The 16,187-nt window shown below is 46.6% G+C and overlaps 1 protein-coding gene across 1 annotated transcript in view; it reads right to left on the reverse strand.

Annotated features, from left to right (window-relative positions):
• The window catches only part of ZSWIM8 (zinc finger SWIM-type containing 8), a 122,511-nt gene extending 106,775 nt beyond the window's left edge, over nt 1-15,736 (reverse strand). Inside the window, exon 1 of the mRNA XM_065407085.1 lies at nt 14,726-15,736. Within this exon, the coding sequence (XP_065263157.1) occupies nt 14,726-14,903 (178 nt within the window). The 5' untranslated portion in view covers nt 14,904-15,736. The remainder of the gene's footprint in view (nt 1-14,725) is intronic.
• Nucleotides 15,737-16,187: the final 451 nt, after the last annotated feature.

Genomic DNA, 16,187 nt, shown 5'->3' on the forward strand with positions numbered 1-16,187 from the left:
AAACTCCCCAGGGCACTGAATCTATTCAGCAACTTCAGGCTTTTGAAAGATATAAAGAAATCAGCTGATAGCTTTGCCAAAATAGTGCTTATGCTTTAAAATTAATTTGACTTTTCCTAATTTAAACTGTTGGATTACAAAATGTTCTTGTTTGAATTTTTTTTCCTGCAGTCATCTAAAAGCCAAGATAAAGTTGCTGGGCTGTCTCTGTAAGTTCAAACAAGCAGTTTACTTCTGCAGAATGTCCTAAGGCTTTATAGCAGGGGTGGGCAAACTACGGCCCTCCAGATGTTTTAATCCGGCCCTCGAGCTCCAGACGGGGAGCGGGGTCGGGAGCTTGCCCCGCTCTGCGCGGCTCCCAGAAGCAGTGGAATGTCCCCCCTCCAGCTCCTACGTGTAGGGGCAGCCAAGGGGCTCTGCACGCTGCCCCCGCAGCTCCCATTGGCCGGGAACCACGGCCAATGGGAGCTGCAGGGGCAGCACCTGCAGACAGGGCAGCATGCAAAGCCGCCTGGCCGCACCTCCGCGTAGGAGCCAGAGGGGGGACATGCCGCTGCTTCTGGGAGCTGCTTGAGGTAAGCGCTACCCGGACCCTGCACCCCTGACCCCCTCCTGCACCTCTGCCCCAGATCTGATCCCCCTCCTGCCCTCTGAACACTTTGGTCCCAGCCCGGAGCACTCTCCTGCACCCCCAACCCCAGCCCCACCCCAGAGCCCATACAACCAGCCGGAGCTCTCACCCTCCACACCCCAACCCCCTGCCCCAGCCCAGAGCCCCCCCTCCCCCCGAACTCCTAATTTCTGGCCCCACCCCAGAGCCTGCACCCCCAGCTGGAGCCCTCACCCCCTCCCGCACCCCAACCCCCAATTTCGTGAGCATTCATGGCCTGCCATACAATTTCTATACCCAGATGTGGCCCTTGGGCCAAAAGGTTTGCCCATCCCTACTCTATAGAAAAGTGTGCTTAGGGAGGACAGAAAAATTAGTGATACTTCGCATTTTTAGTACTGTGTGTTAAAAGAGCTATACAGTCATTAGCTAATTAAGCCTCACAAAACATGTGAGAGGTGGGTAAATAAGTATGGCTATTTTACGGTTCAGGAAACTGAGAAAAAAGCGACTCATCCAAGGCCACACAAGTCCTGGCGAGAACCAGGGCCTCTTGACTCCTGCCCATTCCTCCAGAGCACAGCGCTTCACAAGAGATAATTTAGATTATGTTGAACATGCTTTATCAAAACAAGACCCACTACCATTTCGATAATAATTGTATCAATATTCTGTGTATATTCCTCTTTAAAAATGTTAAAGATCAATGCATTCAAAGGAAAGACTATTTAATCTAATCTATTTGATAAGATGTGTGCCATTAACTTTGGGGTTGGTTGGAAAGGGATGAATGGGTTAAGGTGGTTTCAACTAAAATTGCAACATTTACTTTTTTACCATGACGAACAGTTTAAGTAACTTTTATAATTGGATTTTAGCCTTAAACAGATTTCAGTATTTGGGTGAAATGAGTTGTAAATCTTTAATTACTGTAACAACCCTTGAAATCATACTAAAAGACATTCCTACACTTCAAGCACCAAAAGATAAATCAGTTTTGACTGTTAGGATAGGCTACTTCTGAGCTATGGAGAGACAAAAAAGCCTCATAAAACCTTTGAACTAAGTTAACAGTGGAAATTTTGAAATCCAAGATATTTGTACGATTTCTCCAAGTCTTCATAAAAATACCCACCCTCTGATAAGACACCATGAAATGTCATATTTACAATATGAAATGAGCAAAAGTATGTGTGTGTCCAAGTGCAAGAATAATCAAGCTTATAATGGAAAGCTAGCTTCAATACGAACTATGGAGCAATAACGTGTCTCACCATGATCAGCTCAGGTAGTGGCCTTCCCAGATCTCCCAGGAATACCCAGGTGTCATTCGCACAATGGTTCTGGGGAGCACTCATTGATCCTTCCTGTGCACTTTTCTCATTTCTTCAATTTTGCTGCAAGTCTTCCAGTGGCTTCATACTTCTTTTTAACATTTTGCTTGTTTGATTATCTTTTTTTCCTGTTTGTAGCACTGTTGTAGTTGTGTTGGTCCCAGGATATGAAAGAGACAACATAGGTGAGGTAATATCTTTTATTGGACCAACTTCTGTTGGTGGAAGGGACAAGCTTTACAGAGCTCTTTGTCTGATCTGGAGAAAGTAACCAGAGCGTCTGAGCTAAATACAAGGCAGGACAAACTGTTTAGTGTAGGGGTTTCACACATGCCGTAGGAGACCACTTAAAATGAAGAGGGCAATTAAAGGTTAGCAGACAACAGGGTTCGTTGCACATTGCTGTGATGAGCCATAAAAAGAGAGTGTCTCTGCTAAATCCGTAGTTTTTAGTGTCCAGCAGAGTTATGAATTTAAGCTCTGAGGCCTGCCTTTTAAAGTGTTGTGCAAGTTTCCTTTGAGGACCAGGACTAAGAGGTCAGATATTGAGCAATGGCTTTGTGAAAAGTGTTCAATCACAGGTGATGGGGTGTTTTTGCCTTTTATCATTTTCCTGTGCAAGTTCATTTGAGAGCATAGTGATTGCCTGATTTCACCCACATAGCTGTGGTTGTTGGGACATTTAGTGCACGGGATGAGGTACACCCCATGTTGTGATAGGCATGTGTAGGACCCATGGATCTTGAAAGGTGCATTGTGGAAGGTGTTGATCATTGTAACAGTGGAGATACGTCCGCAGGTTTTGAATCTGTTATTCTGGCAGGGTCTGGTGCTGCTTTGAGTTGGTGGGTCCTGGTCTGTGGGGAGCTTGCTTCTGATGATGAGCTTGGAGAGGTTCGGGGGTTGTTTGAAGGCCAGACGAGGGAGTATGGGAAAGATTTATTTCAGGATGCAGTCTTCCTCAAGTATGAGTTTTAATTGTTTAATTGTTTTGTGAGGTGGTCAGGGACAACTAGGGGTGAGTAGTTAGTGGGTCCCATCCCCGCCCGCCCGTACTGAAGCAGGTTCCATGATGCGAGCGAGCTCTCTGGTGGAGTGTCCTTATTTAGTGAAGGCGGTTTTACTTATATTTACGTGTGTATTCCAGAGCTTGTGTGTATCTTTTTCCACAGCAAACTAGTAAAAATACTATCATCCAGCACCCAGAAACAATCAAAAACCTAGTATGGACTAGAGCAGTGGTAGGCAACCTATGGCACGTGTGCCGAAGGCAGCACGCGAGCTGATTTTCAGTGGCACTCACATTGCCCAGGTCCTGGCCACCAGTCCGGGGGCTCTGCATTTTAATTTAATTTTAAATGAAGCTTCTTAAACATTTTAAAAACCTTATTTACTTTACACACAACAATAGTTTAGTTATATATTATAGACTTATAGAAAGAGACCTTCTAAAAACGTTAAAATGTATGACTGGCACGCGAAACCTTAAATTAGAGTTTCAGAGTAGCAGCCGTGTTAGTCTGTATCCGCAAAAAGAACAGGAGTACTTGTGGCACCTTAGAGACTAACAAATTTATTAGAGCATAAGCTTTCGTGGGCTACAGCCCACTTCTTCGGATGCATATCATCCGAAGAAGTGGGCTGTAGCCCATGAAAGCTTATGCTCTAATAAATTTGTTAGTCTCTAAGGTGCCACAAGTACTCCTGTTCTTTTTTTAAATTAGAGTGAATAAATGAAGACTCGGCACACCACTTCTGAAAGGTTGCCGACCCCTGGACTAGAGACTAATCAGTAGCATTACATGACATCCATGCCAACAACCTACTGTGAGCCATTAGGACTGCCTTCAACTCTAAGCACATATGAAAACATGTCAGGGCATCTCAGTTTTCATGAATATCCTATACAGTAACCCTTAATTATACATATATTTTTAAAAAGAAAACCTAGACATCATAGCAGCCCATATGCCTCAGCTCAGTTATACCGAATAGCTGTTTTCATATGGCATTTCAGTATTTCAGGAAGAAAAACACTTTGAATATTTAAGTCATTATACTGAGCATGCATTTGCTGACACATTAAGGTAACTACTGTGGAAGTAGAGCAAGGCCTGACACTACAATATGGTTATTACACCACACCTTACAAAGAACAAAGTAATCCACACACTAACTATTTTTCTCAGTGAAGTAATGCAAAGCTTCATGTCCCTCCTCAGACTTGCCACTACTGACATGAAAGCCTTTTCTGTAGCTACCTGGTAAGTGGAACAGGCTTTACTTCTCAAATCTCACCTGAAAACCTCCCTTGTTTATGCCCTCCTAATTCCTCTGTTTAACTAAAGCATTCTGGGAGGCATAGCTTCCATGAAAAACATACAAAGAGTAAAGTTTCCCTATAAACAGTTTATGTAACATCATCTTCTGGTTTTGTTGCTCTTCTTCAAACTGAACTGGAGTTCCCAAGTTATAAATTGTCACAGTATGTTGCATTTGACCACTGGCTCTTGAAGCAGATTACATTCACCACATTTGAACCAGAGACAGTGCAAATACAGAGCACAGATCTGTATAACTTGGACTATTGCCAGTTTAGTCTCATGAATCCACTAAGCCATTTTGGAGATGAACCAAGTCTGGAAATTTTAAGGAGCCAAATAATTGCTTTTGGGGACAGAACAATTTACATGTAACATCACTAACGATCAGCTGAGAGAGTTGAAAATATTCATCTTCATTTTAGAAAGGTTAGCTGTTTTGAGAACAGGCTTAGCAAATCTAGAAGTTGAGATTCAATAAAATCACCTGGGATACTCTTACATAGTAGAAGCTCTTCTCACTGCAGCAAAGCTCATGGTTTTACCGCCCCCACACAGTTTTAATGGAGGGAGGAATCGCATGTTCCCCATACCTATATTTGTAACCATCAGAGCAGCAGCAGCTCTTTCTTAGTTCCACACTGCTATTCTAACTGGTGACCCAGGGATGCACTGGGGGCAGAACTCTGGGCAGTGACAGCAATATAATTAGTCTCTCCTTGCTCTCCATGCCCACAGCACCAGATCATACCAGTGGCCCAGCAGAATGAAACTGACAAAGATAACGCCACTTCTGCTGTTACCACTGGGAAACGAGCTATGAGCAGGAGCACAGGTTAAATAAGTATAAGGACAAACAGAGAAGGTAGAAAGGGAAGGGAAGAAAATAGAAGGGGGCTTAGCAGCAAATCAGAGTTTAGGACCAAACACAGATCCTCATCCCCTGGGGTAAAACAGCCTTGCACTCAGTCCCTAGAAGGAAAGGCGTGATTACTATAATTCTTTTGGAAACTCATCTGTGATCTCCAATCCTCTAGCAATCGGAGGGTCTCTACAAGGCGTGTGGGTGAGGATAGATATTAAGTACTAAAAGGGAATCCAGGAAGACCTCTGAATAAAAAGGTGAGAGAAATTCCAAACCAAGGCAAAGACAAAAACCCATAAGACACTAGTGAAAGAAAGGGAATCGGAATGTGTAATTTTAGGGGGAGGGTTATATCTGAGTTTTTCCAATGTCCAACCCAATGGTAGTTAGTAGAAAAAAAAAAATCAAACTTCTCCCCAGTAACGTTTTATGATCTGGTTCTTGGGGGAGGGGGAGGGAGGAGGGGGACGGACACACACGCACACTAAATGGTCTCAAGGGAGCCTGGAAATAATTACTTTGGGCTTCTAAAGGGGGTGGGGAATATAATGAAGGTGAAGAGGCAGGCATATGCTTTAGGTAGTTATTCACCTAATAGGAAAAGACTCCTAAAAGATGGAGATATCGCTGGGTACCATCTGAATCACAAAAGCAAAATGTTGAGTTTGGGAAAGAACTCTGTGTTGCTTCTGTGGCCCACATTTCTGCACTGAAGATTATTATTACAGTAATTGCAGTACCAGTGGTGTTACCGTAGCGCCTAGGGGACCTAGTCATAAACCAAGCCCCACAGTGCTAGGCACACTACAAAACCGATCCTGACAAAATAGTACCTAATGCCTCGCTTATAGTCTCTCCAGTGCTGGTGATTCCATAACCTCCCCATGAAGCTTATTCCATAGCCCCAATTATTCTAATAATCCATGAACTGTTTCCTAATTAACTTTAGTTTACCCTGCTGCTATTTAAAGAGTCACTGACACCTGCAATATCCACCACAAAACAGGTGAAACAACATTCCCTGGGTTGACTGATAGTCTAGAGCAGTGTTTCTTAACTTTTTTTTTATATCAGGGACCGGCCTGCTGCCTTCCTAAACTGTGTCAGGGAGATCTCAGGGACTGGCGCCAGTCCATGGACCGTTTTTTGAGAAACACTGGTCTAGAAAAGTCTACGTACTGCTAGCATCTGAGTCCTCCCCCAACATCACCATGTGAGCAGACCTATTTTCAGCAGTATCTGATCTCTCATCAGATCATGTGTTTTTGTGGTATTTTCTCTAGTTTTTAAAAGGTTTACTTTACTTCTTTACAGGAAACTTTCGCTGAGTGTTTATATGTGGCTTTTATACGCTGGCCACCAGGTTTTTAATAGTTGCTCTGTTAATATATTTGGGAGCAGTAATGCACTATAATATTTGCAGTTCTATGTGGGCAGATTTGTTTAACCATTTCAGACATGATGAGCAGGTGTGTTGTATCTGTCTGTTCTATATGCATAAAGACTGGGTTATATTTGCAAAAACCCCTCTTCCCACAACACAAACAAACTAGAGGAATTAAGTTCAGGCCATGCAACACACTAGTAAAAGCTGCACCACAGCAGCAGGCTACGCAGTGCACATTTTAAATATCACCACCCCCGAGTTCTTCTACATCTGTATATAGTACACCACACAGACAATACCTCAGATACCTCCATAGACCTCTCCAGTGTGGAGAGCAGTAAAACATAAGGGACAGCACAGAATGAGGGGCTGTTGCTCTCTGGATCCCATTAATTCTTTCTCTCCTTATTAGCTAATGAAAATTAGGCCTTGTCTACACTGCCACTACACTCCCATCATTGGGGTGTTTGTTTGTTTTTTTAACAGTGCTGGGAAAGCTCTCTCCCAGCGCTGGTGCCGCGACTACACAGCCACATTAAAGCGCAGCCGTGGCAGCGCTTTAACGTTGCTAGTGAAGACATACCCTTAGCCACTCTCCTCTTTACATCACATTTTACAAATTTAGACACTGTTCTATCACTGGGTCTTCTCTCAAAACCGATCATGCCCTCAGCCTTTCTTCAGGTCTCTCTGCCAAACCTTCTAGTGTTCTAGATCAGGGGCAGGCAAACTTTTTGGAATGAGGGCAGCATCAGTTTCCAAAATTGTATGGAGGGCCAGTTAGCAGAGGCTGTGCCTCCCCAAACAGCCAGGCGTGGCCCGGCCCCACCCACTATCCAACCACTCCTGCTTCTCGCCCCCTGATGGCCCACCCGGGACTCCTGCCCCATCCAACCTCCCCGTTCCTTGTCCCCAGAAACCCCGCCCCTGACTGCCCCCTTCCACTCCATCCAACCCCTCCTCTCATTCCTGACTGCCCCCCCAGGGACCCCTGCCCCATTCAATCACCCCTTCTCTCTGACTGCCCCAAGAACCCCTGCCCCTCACTGCCCCCCGCCACCCCATCCAACCCCTCCTCTCATTCCTGACTGCCCCCTGGGGACCACTGCCCCCATTCAACCCCCCTGTTCCCTGCCGTCTGACCACCTCGACCCCTATCCATACCTCTGGCCCCTGACCACCACCCCAAAATCCCCTACCCTCTATCCAACCCCCCGCTCCCTTACCGTGCTGCCTGGAGCACTGGTGGCTGGCGGCGCTACAGCCGTGCTGCCCAGAGCACCAGGACAGGCAGCCGTGCCACCCGGCTGGAGCCAGCCACGCCACCGCACAGCACAGAGCACCAGGTCAGGCCCCAGCTCTGCAGCTGCGCTGCCCCAGGAGCTCACAGCCCCGCCGCCCAGAGCATTGCACTGGCAGCGGAGCGAGCTGAGGCTGTGGGGGAGGGGGAACAGCAGGGGAGGGGCTGGGGGCTAGACTCAGGGGCCGGACAGGAAGGTCCCGCGGGCTGGATGTGGCCTGCAGGCCATAGTTTGCCCACCTCTGTTCTAGATGCTCTCCTATCTTGCTCCAGTTTGATTTTTCAAAGCATGGCACCCCAAACTTAACACAGTGGGTGTTCCCAGTAGTTTGGCAGAGGCTTTTTTCCAACTGACATAGTATACTATAATTTATAACTCTTCAAAGGAGTCCTACCATAAGAACATAATAATGGTCATACTGGGTCAGACCAAAGGTCCATCTAGCCCAGTATCCAGTCTTCCGACAGTGGCCAATGCCAGGTGCCCCAGAGGGAATGAACAGAACAGGTAATGATCAAGTGATCCATCCCCTATCGCCCATTCCCAGCTTCTAGCAAACAGAGGCTAGGGACACCATCCCTGCCCATCTAGTTCTTTTTTGAACCCTGTTATAGTCTTGGCCTTCACAACATCCTCTGGCAAAGAGTTTCATGGGTTGACTGTGTTGTGTAAAGAAATACTTCCTTTTGTTTGTTTTAAACCTGGTGCCTATTAATTTAAACCTGCTGCTACTAACCTTCTGCAACTAATGAGGATGTTTTCTAGATGACCACCTGCTGCCACAATTTCTCTGTACAAGCTCTAGCCTTTCAGAACACACTGTACAACTATTCAAGTTTGCTGTAAAAGCAAATTTAAGCTTTTTCTTCACATGAGTTGCCTGTATATGAATAGTTTTATTACTACACAGGTTTGAGTTGTCACTATACTTTCAGGAGAAGCTGGTGCGAAAGCACAAATACAAATTGAGCAAAAAGAATTGGGAATACAATACTTCACAGTTCTTCAGTATTCCTGGCAGCCTTCTGAAGTGTTTGGTAAACATCTGTCCTTGAGAGACTTGAGACAGAAGAGACTGGGGGTGGGAAGACAGGAACGTGAAAAACATTTTTCAGAAAAACCCAACACAATGGATTTGTGTGTGCATATCTGCAGGGGAGGCAATTGGATTTTGAGCTGTTTTATCTACCACGGAAGTGTTTACATGATCATATGCTTGAAAAGATTTTTCATACTAGAAATATTAGCATCTAGTTTCAAGTGTAAATGAAATTTTTAACTATTTTAAACAAATTAAAAGGTCAATGATGAGACCACTGAGGTCTTTGATATGCCTATTAGAAAATAAAAAATTGCCTTGAAGCTTAGAGAGGAAAGGAGGCTGGGCGCAGTCCTTGAAGGGCTAATGGGTGGGATCAAATGATACGGGAGGGGTGGAGCTGTGAAACATTACAGGGGCTTGGTTTGCTGAATTCCATAAATTTCTGGAAGGTGGGAAAGTCATTTAATAACATGGTTCAGTAGAAAGCTGGCTAGCTCAACTTATTTTTCCAGTCTTCACAGTGCTGAATTCACTGGGTGCCTGGTTTCTCAGTCCAACTAGTAAATTTGAAAGCTGCTGATCAATACTGCAAAAAGGCAATTACCAAACATCAGGTGTAAGACTGTATCTTTCTTCACTTTCAGCGCAATGAGTAAGATGAAGACACTAGAAGGGGAGGGCTCAGAGATACTACAGAGAATTCTTTCCCAGGTGTCTGTCTGGTAGGTCTTGCCCATATACTCAGGGTACAACTGATTACCATATTTGGGGTCAGGAAGGAATTTCCCCCAGGTCAGATTGGCAGAGACCCTGGGGGTTTTTCACCTTCCTCTGCAGCAGGGAGCACGGATCACTTTCAGGTTTAAACTAGTGTAAATGGTGGATTCTCTGTCACTTCAAGTGTTTGAATCATGATTTGAAGACTTCAGTAACTCAGCCAAAGGTTAGGGGTCTAATACAGGAGTGGGTGGATAAGGTTCTGTGGTCTGCAGTGTGGCAGTCAGACTAGAAGATCATGATAGCCCCTTATGACCTGAGTCTAAGAAGCAGGAACAAGCAATTTAATGGACTGAAGTAATGAAATCAACAATTCTTCTGAAGTAAAATGTATACTATTGCCAAGAGTTGTTAAATAGCAAGTTAGGAAGGATTTTTAGTTGCTCTCAAAAGCTTTGACTACAGTGGGAATGTTTTCCTGAAATTCCCTAATTAAGTTATTACCAGTTCAGCTAAATTAATGAGTGCTAGTGTAGATTCAACAAGTACTAGCACCCATATGGGGGACAAAATGTATTCCTACTTAATGTTATTGATTCCTCATCTGAAAAGAAAGCAAAAACATATTGTGTGAATTTGCTGAAAATGCCATCCCAAAATACAGAGAAAGTATGACAAGAAGGTCTTTTTGCCATTTGCTCATACTGAGCAATTAAAATGAGATGAGAGTTTAGCAGGTGCAATTATCCTAAATTTCTGATGTATGAGTGTTCAGTACACTTAAACATTGCTGAAAAAGTAGTACACATATCAGTCCTTAAATCACACTGGAGAAGTTCAAATATTCTTCCAAACCACCCATCAGAATAGGGAAACATGGTCTAGACTAAATCACTACAATAGAGTGCATAACTGACTGAAAAACTGTACTTGAAGAGTAGTTATCAATGGTTCACTATCAAACTGGGAGTACGTATCTAGCAGAATCCCAGACAGAATCTGTCCAGGATCCAGTGTTATTCAATATTTTCATTAATGATTTGGATAATGGAGCAAAGAGTACACTTATAAAATATGCAAATGACGCCAAGCTGGGAGGGGTTGCAAACACTTTAGAGGACAGGATTAGAATTCACAGTGACCTTGACAAATTGGAGAATTGGTCTGAAATCAACGAGATGAAATTCAATAAAGACAAGTGCAAAGTACTTCACTCTGGAAGAACAAAAATCAAATGCACAAATACAATTGGGGACTAGCGGGGTAGGCAGTAGTAGTGTTGAAAAAGATCTGGGGGGTTACATGAGCCAACAATGTAATGCAGTGATGAAAAAGGCTAATCTCATTCTGGAGTGTTGTATATAAGATACAGAAAGTAACTGTTCCACTCTACTCAGTGCCGCTGAGACCTCAGCTGGAGTACTGTGTCCAGTTTGGGGTAGGTGCCACAATAAGACAAACTGGAGAGAGTACAGAGGAGAGCAACAAAAATGATAAAAGCTTTAGAAAACCTGACCTGTGAGGAAAGGTTAAAAATAGGCACGTTTAGTCTGGAGAAAAGAAGACTGAGGGAGACCTCATAACAGTCTTCAGATATGGTAAGGGCCGTCATAAAGAGGACAGAGATTAATTCTTCTCCATGTCCACTAAAAGTAGGACAAAAAAAAGTAATGGGCTTAATCTGCAGCAAGGGAAACTTAGGTTGGATATTAGGAAAAACTTTCTAACTATAAGGATAGTTAAGCTCTGAAATAAGCTTCTAAAGGAGGTTGTGGAATCCCATCATTGGAAGTTTTTAAGAACAAGTTAAACAAACACCTGCCAGGGCTGGTCTAGGTTCACTTGGTCCTACCCCAGTGCAGGGGGCTGGATTTGATGACCTCCCAGGGTCCGTTCCAGCCCTACACTTCTATGATCAGTCTCATGGTAGGTGGATTGAGTGAGCATAAAAAGGATTTAACTACCCTGTTTCCAGTAACTCAGTGGAACTCTCAGGAAAATCCAGTCTACATCTGCTACCAACTGCCCTAATTATGCTGTGTTCTTGTGTGTGCTTTTCATTTCTTTAAATGATGTACCTCTATGTTTATGCTTATGAAGTGAAACAAAGTGCACGTTTTACATTTCACAGATTAACCTTGACTACTGCTTAGAAACAGCCAGTACACACCATATGCAGAACTAGCACCTCTCTGAAGTTACCGTCTTGTTCTCCAGAATATCAGTTTCCGTTTAAAAAGAAAAGGTAAATCTCTAGTAGTTATGGTTGCAAAGAAAACCTCAGAAATGTGAACCAAGTATAACCAGTACAGCTCTCCATGTGAATTTGCAGAAAGCCTGGAACTATCGCTCTCAGAAGTGTGAACTGCCCCATTCCTCTCAATAAGGCTTTAGTGATCATTTATATATTTTAACCATTTTATTTTTCATGTTAGAAAGGAGAGTGAGGATCACAGACCTGCACAATTGACTGAGTGGCTTCTCATTTTGGTGCCACCAGTGGATGACAATTGGGAGATATCACCACTTATTTCTAACTCAGTCAAGAAGAAACCATGTCAAAGTATCCTAGAAGAGTCCATGGGAATGAATATTCAAGCCCCACTGAGGGGGAGCAGAAATCAACAGAGCCTAGCAGCACACACAATTGTATCTTGAACATCTGCACAATCTATAGTGAACACTGCCTCATTTTGGCGACTCATGGGCAGCCCTTATTTTGTGGGCGGAGTTTGAAAGAGTACCTCCACCTTTTTTCTCCTGCAATCAGTAGTGTAGCTAGCGGGGTGCAGGGGAAGCAGCCACTTCCCCTCAGCACATTTCCCAAAAGCGGTGCCTGCCGGGCCGGCGCTGGGGGCAGCACGGCCAGAGGAGCAATGGAGGGGAGGGGGCGCGCGAAGGGGACCGGCTCCTCGGCCATCACGCCCCACGCTCAGCGCGGCCCCAACATCACCGCAGCCACCTCCTGCAGCGGCTCAGGGCTCGGTGGCCAAGCGCTCCCCGCCCCTTGCTAATGCACCATGGAGCGAGGCTCAGCCAGCGACTCACGAGCCGGAGCTGGGATCCGCCCGCGGCGCGGGGCCGGGATCGGCCGGGGACAGGCAGCGGCGCAGGACGGAAGGTGAGCGGCGGGGGTCCGGTGCCTTGCACTGGGGGATCCGGGCGAGGGGCTCCCCGGGGCCAGGGCCACAGGGCAGGGGCGCAGGCCGCGCTGTCTGGACTGGAGGCACTGGCGCGGCACAGGAGCCCGGGGCAGGAGGGACGGGACCCCACGGGTGGGGCCGGGCGGCACAGCCCGGCGGGGGACAACTGCAGAGCGGGCTGGGCAGGAGAGATTCTCCTGGGACCGCGGGGGGACGGGGGTATCCACACCCCCGGGAAGCCCGCAGGAGTCCTGAGCCGGGCCCCGGGGTTAATCTGGGGGGGGGGGAATGGGAGGAGCCAAGGGGGCGCCTTTTTTGTTTGCTCCCCCAACACTTAGAACCTGGCTACGCCACTGCCTGCAATCTGACCCCTGACCCTGCATGGACCAGTCTCACACCCCTATCTTTGTAGTACTCAAGGGGACTTTCCTCTCTGCACTGGGACTTTTTCAGCTCTACAACACCTTTGTCTTTCAGTGCATCAGTGTGTGCAACTGGGTTTAAAGTGAAACACACAAAAACAAAAGAGCCATGTTGTCTATATGCTGCTTTGAACAGGGCTCTGGTGTCTACCTATCAGTATAACATGGCTTTGCTAGACACTTCATGGTGCTACCATTCCTTATTCATTTTACCTGGGAGTGTTCAGTACTGAAACCAAAATGTATCATGACAGCAGCACCTCAAAAAAACATCCAGCTTGCACTCTCATTCAGCAAGATTTCCAAGCTCCTTTCCTTCCCAGTCATTGTTCATAGCCCCATGACACTCAGCAGAAAGAGACAAAGGAGGTTAAATATCCTGAACTAGTGCCAGTGTTCAAGTTCACTAAGCAGAGAAAAATTAGGCTGTCATGTGAAGATGATGGTTCAAAGTAAAACGCATTTTCTGGTCCTAATCTAATGCCAAGAGGACATTTGTGCACATCACAAAACTACCATATTTCAGCACAATGTATTACAAACAACATTCTCTGTTCACGAAGGACCCTAGGCTTGGAAAAGCAGCAAGTGCTGTAGTTCAGGATAGAGGTGCAGAGCTGTGGGGAGTGCAGTAATAGAAAAGCAGGTGAGGTCACACAGGTCAGAATTAATGGGGATTGACAGAGCTATGGAGGGACAGGACAAAGAGAAATGGTCATTATGTAAGCAAGGTTGAACTAGCTCTTCTATCATTATGCCTGGCTCTACTCAGTATAATCGGTATCTGAGTTCTGAGGTAAAGTCACTTGAGACAAGTGATTTAATACAATTGTTCAATAAAATGGTTTAATACAAATGCGTGTCAGCTCAGACAAAAAGTTAGCAGCTACCACTATTTGGAAATCAGTTTCTGAAGGCTGGTACTGTATATTAGGCTTTCTCCAGCCAGAAGGGGATAATTGTCAGTAGGGCAGGAATATAATCAACCTTGGGGCAGAACTGACACACTACTGGTTCAGTCACTCCTTGCAATAAGATCTCTGTACCTGCCTGCTCAACAGCTACTGCTGAAAATTGCTATAGGCACTAGAAGAATAAAGTGAAATACAGAAGAGTGAACATGAAAATAGACTGCTGTACACAAGTGGGTGGGGGGGAAGCCTACACACAACTTCATTAGAGCGTTTGTCGTGATAAGAATCTTTATGTAGCAGTTTATTCAGTTAAACACAACTGGGAACCTGTGACTAATTATTTCCATTGAAGTATGCACCTTGCTTATTGCAACATAGGTTTTGGTTTTTTCCCTCCAGCTTCCCAACAGCAGCTTTGGCAAATGTGGTCTGAGACAGAAGAGCACTACAGAAAGCCTGCACTAACAATCTCCTCCAATAGGAAACCATCATTGCATCCAAGTTTCTAGCACAATTTTGTGCAACCTCTACTCACAAGCTATCCCTACTAGGAAACTGATTTTGGCTGATGCCTTGGGTGGTTCCAACATGTCTGTTTCCCCATCCCCATGTGGCCCAAAAGTTTCACTCAAACTCCCAGAACATCCCAGTGAAACTCAGTGCTCTCACCTTTCATTTTGACAGTGGGGGAATTGGGTCCAGCTGATTGCTTCCTCCATCCTCTCCAGTTCTGGCAAAGGCTCTCCGCCTCAGAGATGAAGGAACAAAGGGAGTCTTCCTCAAAGCGGTCAGAGTCTTCAAACGAAAACCTTTCCCCGTCCTCCCACTCCGCAAACATGAGTTCCATCACATCCAATAGACACGAGGAAGGAAAGGGACAGACCTGATCACTCAGACAGATGGATGAACGTGACTCCAGGACAACTTTTATCGATAATTAAAAGTCCAGCTCCACTCAGGTCCCCATACTACAACACCAGGGAAAAAACAGAGCAACAGCTGTCTCAAGCGGGGAGATCAGGAAAGTGACATAAAATAAGGGAAACTCGTAAAAATCCCAAAGATACCAAGTTCTTTAAAAAGTTTAAAAACTTTTATGTCCACAAAACATACTTAAACCCTAGGACTTGGTTAGTCCGTTGAATGATGCTTCCAGCCGTGCCACAGGCGTGTGTCTGACAGACACAGGAAAGTCTGAAGGTTTCAGCTGCAAGTGACCTGGTGAGTCTGATGGGGGGAAAGGGGGTTGTTTGTTTCTTTTAAGTTTCACTATAGATTCAGGTCTCCCTGAGGTTGTGCTTTTCTCTCACTACAAGTGAAAAAAAAATCTGCTTTCTCCCCGTCACAAAAAAAGGTAGTAGGGGGCTGGAGGTGGGACACTTCCTGTGTTTGAATGGATGTAAAACCTCCCCTGTTCTCGTGAGGGGTCGGGATGGGGGGTGGTCCTCACGCACTGCCTGGGAGGCAGGGGGCGCGTCGCGGGTGAAACAGCCCCAGGTGTAGGAGGAAGAGCGAAGGGAAAAGCAGCGCCCTGGGCAAGGGAAGGTTGGAGGGCTCTGGGGAGGAGCGGTGCCCGGGTCAGTGTCCCAGGGTTCGGTGCCCGGGGAAGGAAAGGAGCCGTGTCGCTGGGGTCGGTCCCTGGGGTGGAGGGAGGAAAGCAGTGGTACCCGTGGTCAGTGCCCAGGGGGTGGGGGGAGCGGTGGCCCCAGGGGTCAGTGCCCGGGGGGGGGGGGCTGCCCAGGAGGTGTTGGATGGGAGGAGCGATGCCCCGGATCGGTGCCCCGAAGGGGAAGAGGAAGCGGTGTCCCGGGGGTGGCTACCAGAGCGCTGGCAGCGTCTCCTGCTCCATGGGGCCGGCGGGCAAGTGCGGGGGCGCCGCTCCAACGGCTGACGGACGCGGAGCTGCCGCCGCCGCCGCCTCCCGGGGCTGGGACCGCGCGGCTCCGGGGTGCCGGTCTCTAGCGCCCCATAGCCCCAGCTCCCCGCGCAGGCTCCCCCGCAGCCCGGTCCCGGCTCCTCTCCTGGCGCAGGCAGCGGCCGGACTCCCCTCCCCGGCCGGGTAAGATGGCTCTGCGCCGCCCAGTATCACCTGCCGACCCCCGCCAGCCGGGACCCGCTTCCGCCGCGCCGC

Source organism: Emys orbicularis, chromosome 7 (assembly GCF_028017835.1).
Source record: "Emys orbicularis isolate rEmyOrb1 chromosome 7, rEmyOrb1.hap1, whole genome shotgun sequence".
NCBI classification, from domain to species: domain Eukaryota; kingdom Metazoa; phylum Chordata; order Testudines; family Emydidae; genus Emys; species Emys orbicularis.